The sequence below is a fragment of the Sphaeroforma arctica genome, assembly GCF_001186125.1.
Source record: "Sphaeroforma arctica JP610 unplaced genomic scaffold supercont1.1515, whole genome shotgun sequence".
NCBI classification, from domain to species: domain Eukaryota; class Ichthyosporea; order Ichthyophonida; genus Sphaeroforma; species Sphaeroforma arctica.
The window spans coordinates 1-6,409 of NW_014039043.1; the positions used below are offsets into that span (position 1 = coordinate 1).

General features: G+C 46.5%; 2 protein-coding genes across 2 annotated transcripts in view; both read right to left on the minus strand.

Moving 5' to 3' along the window:
- Nucleotides 1-1,399: 1,399 nt before the first annotated feature.
- Nucleotides 1,400-2,410, minus strand: SARC_11069 (hypothetical protein; the record flags this gene model as incomplete). Its single annotated transcript, XM_014294856.1, has 1 exon — nucleotides 1,400-2,410. A coding segment is annotated over exon 1 (443 nt), but the record flags the coding sequence as incomplete, so codon positions are not given.
- Nucleotides 2,411-2,674: 264 nt separating this feature from the next.
- The window catches only part of SARC_11070 (hypothetical protein), a 5,781-nt gene continuing 2,046 nt past the window's right edge, over nucleotides 2,675-6,409 (minus strand). Inside the window, exons 2-7 of the mRNA XM_014294857.1 lie at nucleotides 6,110-6,255; nucleotides 5,681-5,833; nucleotides 4,977-5,535; nucleotides 3,790-4,671; nucleotides 3,519-3,616; nucleotides 2,675-3,337 (exon numbers count right to left, since the gene is read on the minus strand). Coding sequence (XP_014150332.1) covers nucleotides 3,251-3,337; nucleotides 3,519-3,616; nucleotides 3,790-4,671; nucleotides 4,977-5,535; nucleotides 5,681-5,833; nucleotides 6,110-6,255 — 1,925 coding nt within the window. The 3' untranslated portion in view covers nucleotides 2,675-3,250. The remainder of the gene's footprint in view (nucleotides 3,338-3,518; nucleotides 3,617-3,789; nucleotides 4,672-4,976; nucleotides 5,536-5,680; nucleotides 5,834-6,109; nucleotides 6,256-6,409) is intronic.

Below are 6,409 nucleotides of genomic sequence, written 5' to 3' on the forward strand. Positions count from 1 at the left end.
TACGTGTTTGGTGTTACTAATCGGACTCGTCACATAAAAGAGCTGTCTATGCTTCAAGTGCGTGCAGCATGGAGCGTTCAGCGGAATTGTCCAGCACTCGGGACTGGCTATATTTCTTGTACGGACGTGGAAACTACATTAAAGATAATAGTAAGTGATTTCACCCCTACACGACTGCTAGGAATCGACTGCGTCCTAGGATCGTTAATGGTGTGGTATTTTGGAGACACAAATCAATTGCTTTTGGACCAGTGAGTCTTGACACGAATATTCACTATCAGAATCCTCTTGGCAAATAAAGTTTCGAGTATACTCTGCAAAATCATTTGATCTCAAATAGAGAAGGTTTGTGGATGCTACTACATAGTCATGTGTATGTGTATTAAATGGGTATATCATGGAACTTACGCTCAATGTAGCAACTGACGGCGCGGCATACTTTCGGATACTTGTTGTGGTAGCGATAGATCTCAGAGATCTCGTGAACACTGTACTAGCCAACATATTTGCTATATCAACAAAAATACCCGTGCTACTACAGCGTAATAAGCGTGTGAATAAATTCTGTCAACTTGCGAACGGGTATATGTATGTAAAAAACGGTCTTGTTACTACACAGCTTTCCGAGGGATTGTCCCGTCTCTACATTTCTACAGTCTACAGTCTACACCTACTACATACAACAAAATTTTAAAAAAAAAATTTAAACAATACACTTCACACTCTGTCACAGTGATTGTAAAAATTGGCCACCGATTGGCCCAATTTCAAATGCGAACGTGGATTCCCTTGGTAGACAGCCAATCAGTGGCAAGGAAAACGAATTCTCTGTGAAAGCTGAATGCTCACACTGAGAGTCACTGAGTGTTTGAGACACTGCGAGTGTTGACTGACTGACACACTGCCATACACTCTGACTCAGCCATAATCATTGTCATTCGGACTTCGGGCCTGGCGGCTGGCCTTCGGGCTTCGGGCCTTCGGCTTCGGTTCAAGCCCAGAGGTAAATATGGGATACAGGGTTAGCCCACACAACAAGTCCACACGTCCCAACTCCCAAGTGGCCAAGTCCGGGTCCCAAGTCCCAGTCCTAAGTCCCAAGAGTCCCATCCAAGTTCCCAACTCCCAGTGACCCAGTCCCAACTCCCAACTCCCAACTCCCAAGTCCCACGGTCAGATTTAGTAAAATCTGATACATATCAGACTACAAAGCTGTGATGTCACTGCTCCATGATGTCATACTTCAACTGTAGTGTCTGACTCTGGGCAAGGTACATACATAGCTGTGCCGCGGTGGTATTGATATATTTACCTCCAGCTTTTTATTTTTAGTAACTGATCGTACATAAACTAATAAATACTGTAATCCCATCTACAAATATGTATTCCAAATATATACATAAAAAACCCACCATCATGAATATTCATGTGATGTAAATATGTACAAAAGCTGTATAACAAAGAAAAAGCAGAAATAGCCCGTGTACATACACGAAGAATCATAGCCTTATGAAAATTGAACAGAATCGAACGCTGCCCGATAAACTGACCGCTGAGGCGGCGGATGTGACGGCTCACTCGTACGCAGACGATTAAACCTACACATATATCTTTCAAGGCACGAGTCCAGTGGCTATTCATTATCATCGCCATGCGGAGTAAGGATAAAGATGTGGTTTTGTGTGAGCGTGATCCGAAGGCCGATCGTAATAAAAGTAGTAAGCAGTTGTTGGCGGCGTTTGTGCTTGTGCTAGAGGGTTTGACGCTGACCAAATGAGACATGGTGAATGTCGGGTTGATAAGCATGCCATATAAGGTAGGGCTGACTACTACGAGACGCATGCTTTATGCCTCGGAGTGGTTCAAGAAGCGTTTATTGACTTTCTTCGCACCTTAAGAGAAAAATAAAGACAAAAAACGAGTATTGAGAAGAGAATTGAAAATGAGATACCGGTTGAGAAGGCAATGGAGAACAATGCGAATACACATAGTATAGGTAAAAGTGTATAATGTGATTGACGACGGTGTGCTAGCAGATATGCAAACTTGTGTACACAGAATATTTGACGGTACATATACGAGTGAAAATACTAATCCAAGAGCATGCTACTACACACTCAACGTATGACAGTTAGGGCGTGGGAATGATATGACTGTAGCATATGGTAAATGCCGTTAAAGAGACTGAATAAACCCCTTAGACTGGCCACCCAGAAGCAACGTACCTGCGTCTGGTACCAATCCAACGGATTTTAAAACATTGTAGGCACGGATGTGTTGTACTTGGGGGAAGGACTTGAGATAAGGTGCTGGTTTATTGAATGTTCCTTTAACTAGTATAAAGGAAAGTACACGACAATGTCTCGTTCACAATTCATTTGCTCGCTGGTTTCTGGAATGTTTCTCTAACTAGTATAAAGGGAAGTACACGACAATGTCTCGTTCATAATACATTTGCGCGCTGATTTCAAATTCAGATTACCGTGTGGTAGAAGCCATCGACTCGTTCTATGCTACCGGAAATGGGTGGCAACAATGACGCAAACCTCTTCGGTAAAAACGTGTTCGCGGAATCAATATGCCCAAAAGTGTGGATTCCTCCTCGGTTTTGCGTGACCGAAGCATCGCATACGTTCTGGATCCAGCATTTGGATCAAGACCGAGTACAAGTGTGAGTGCTGACAATTCCAGGAATCCCATAACAATGAAAATTGCGGGTGTACCTGGGATGATGAGAATACTAATGCTACAGGTCAAGATTTAGAACAAAAGGTGCACCCCATTTTCAATTGAAGATATATCAGACATTTAGTGTGATCACTTCTCGTCCCCCAATAGATAGTATATGGCTCGACTTTTTCAGCATATACATAATCAATAGGAGGTAGTGATCTGATTTAAAGCAGACGTTTTCTCTTGTTAGCTTGCTTCCGGATGAGAATCGTCCAGCCGCCAAATGCTACGGGCCCATACGGTAGAACATTGCTCGGAATTATCGCAGATTTACGATTTATTGCTTTATTAATTATTCCCTTCCAACAACAGAATGCTTATACATTTTAATAAATCAGTATCGCCTCAAAAGAACCTCAAGCCCACGAGAGGTTATACATACTCGGGATAAATTTACTCAAATGATTTATATTTTTATACTACCGAGTTCGGAGAGGTCTTCGCACTTGCGGCTTATAGACTCGGTTTAAGAGCATAATCTGCTACGTTATTTGCTTCTTACATCACCCATCGCCCCTCAATAACTCGATGGAGGAGGTGGCGGCGGCGGCTGGCCATAACTCTGTGGTGGAGGAGGTGGTGGTGGTGGTTGCTGCTGCTGTTGCTGTTGGAATAGAATGGAGCAAAGAGTGAGCCAAGAGAGTAACCACCAAAGATACCAATGTTTCTCAAAGTCAAGCGTAGTGAAATACAGCCCGATTATTATCTGATAAATGTAGTGCCAATACGTAGACCACACGCCGTTGCAAAAATTATAAAAATTAGTCTAGGGATGTACCACATACCCAGGGGAGTGGTGGCTGTTGTGACATGGCACCGTAACCCAGGTTGCCCTGTTGAGGGACTTGACTGTTCTGTGCCCAGGGCTGTTGCCCGGGAGGTCCTATGATTTCGAGAGATGAGAGAGTTGATAATATTAGTTCTCGTACCTAAGTCTTCTCTGTCGAACACTAATGTTAAGCGATCGTATAGATTGGAAATACAAGCAGCAACCATATAAGACCTTGCATAACTGTACCGATGGTACAAACAAACGCGGCAGTATTCTAAACATACCTCTATTCCATGCCGCATTTTGACCCGCACTTGGTGGAGGGGGTGGTGGCGGCTGATGTTGACCGGCATACTGACTCTGGCTTTGGTTGTACTGACCAGGCACATGTCCACCACCATATGCGCTCGCAGGTGGGCCACCCGGCGGCATTTGGGGCTGCTCCCATGGTAGTCTTTGCCCTGTAGCACCCTGTTGTGGTGCACCACCTCGGTTCTGGTTCTGGTTCATATTCTGGGCGGGCGGGGGTGGAGGTTGTTGTGATGGTGCTTCCCAGGGAGGTCTGATACCATCAGAGGGTGGAGGTGGGGGTTGGTTGTTTGATGGTGGTGGTGGTGGTGGTGGCTGCTGTGGAGGTGGGGGCGCGGACGAGTGTGGGGGGGGTGGGGGAGGTCCGCTGTTCATTCCATTATTGTAATTGTTGTGATTACTATTAATATTACTATTGTTGGTGGTGTTGGTGTGGCTGTTATAGCTGTCATTGGGCTTGGCATCCCACGGTTGTCTTCCCCCCGGTGGAGCCACAGAGGCATTAGTATCCCATGGGGGTTTATTCCCCGACAAGAGCGGTGCCTGTGAGGGTGCGGGCCTATCCCAGGGTTGTCTACTGTGATTGTCGCTACTACCGTTACTCCTGCTGTTGTACCTATCATTCGCGCCCGGTCGATTTGGTCCCGAACTTTCCCACGGCGCCCTGCTATTACCACCTTGTGGTGGCGGGGGTCCATTTTGGCGGTCGCGCGGCGGTCCATTGTTCTCCCATGGGGCACGCGCTCTGTCATGCGGTGCTTCACGATCCCACGGATTCCTACCTCCGGGCTGTGCGCCAGAGTTGCGCTGAGGTGGTGGCCCATCCAGTAAACCGCCGCTGGGCGGAACTCGACGGCCTACGCGTGTGTAGAAATGAGATTACAATGAGGTAGCAATGAGGTGACAATGAGGTGGCAATTAAGTGATGAAGGGATTGAAAGGAGAAGTTCGGGCAATACTGACATGCTGCAACAAAAGGCGAATAATACATAATACCGAAATCGACTTTGCATATGGCATAAGGATCTGAGAATCTCAATTGCAAACGCACTCGTATTGCTTTCATGCAAGGGTGTGACGTGAGCCCGTACACGTGAAAGGTCCTGCAGACTCAAAACACACTATACACGCGATACCGCATACTGTACAACTGCATACGTACCGGGAGGCTGGCCAACAAGCCCACCCTGTCCAACCGGACGCGCTCCGCCAGGGGCACTTAGCAACGGTCCGGGTCTTGAGCCCCGAGCAGCACCATCATTCGATGATGGTCCATGATTGTTACTGTAGTTGTTGTTCTGGTTGTGGCTCTGGTGATCTCTGCCAGCATCCGAGGTTCCTTGCTGAGAAGGTCCATCCATGAGTGCAGGCCTGGATCCGGGCTCCACAGCCGGCGCGGGTGCCTTACCGCCACCCCCCTCGAGTTCAGCCATAAACGATAAGTACTCGTTGTCGATATTCTCACCACTTTGTTTCTGGGGCACCCCTCCAATCTCCCTTTGTGCACAATCCTTACCGATGTGTCCATGCCCACCACACACACTGCAAACAATGGTTTGCACTGCGTTTCGGCGCTCTGTGCACTGCCAGTGCCTGTGGTCTGTAGCCCCGCAGTTCGAGCAGTTCTGGGCCAAGTCTTCTCGTAATGTACCATTGAGAGCAGCCAGTTCACGCAATTGTAGCGACTTCAACTCATTGGCCGAGTCGGGTGTCTCAATACCCTGCATGGAAGGTAAATAATAATAAAATTAACTGATGCAAAACAACCAACAGTGATTCTCAATTCAGAATATGGCAGCCGGCTTTGAACAAACTGTAGCAATATGTGACAGACACAAAATTTCGCACGGCAAAACGACGACATACCACTTTGATGATGTTCTGCACCAGGTCTGTGCCTTTCTTCACGACGATAGCGTCGGGTCCAGTGATCATAGCGTGCAGTTGTTCGTTTTCCCCGGGTATGGGAGCGCCGTCTCTTCGACCTTTGCCCTCTTTAACAGAACCTTTACCACGGATCTGTATACAGGTAACGACAAACAATAACGATGAAAACTCTAGTATTTTCCTGGCCAGAATATGTAATAGGCTCTCAGGTACACGAATGATAATGAAATCAAGCGCCCACGAGTGGTCACACTTTAAATATGCGTCAACGGGCACTGCCGCATACCAAATAACAAAATGCCAAGAGCAATACAGAGAGCTAGATCAGCGCGCGAAAGTGAGCATATTCGTTCAACAAAAGGAAGGTTTAATACTCCGTCTCCAGAGTTTGCACATATGCTATCTTACCATAATCTTTGCTCCAGAATCTCTCTCCATCTTCTTCAAAGTATTTCCACGTGGACCGATCAGAAGCCCTATGAAATTAACATGCGGGTTTTCTTCTTGCGGAATATCAACTCGATCTTGGTAGCGCTTCGGCACTGGTTTGTAGTCTGATAAGGCCAAATGAGAAATCAGAACGCATTGATAAAAGATTATTCAGCACGAGAAGTCGAAAAAAAGCATTCTTCCCCATTAAATTTAATCTCATACCGAAGGCAGATGATCACGCTAGAGTTGAAATAATAGATGAGATCATCGCAGGGG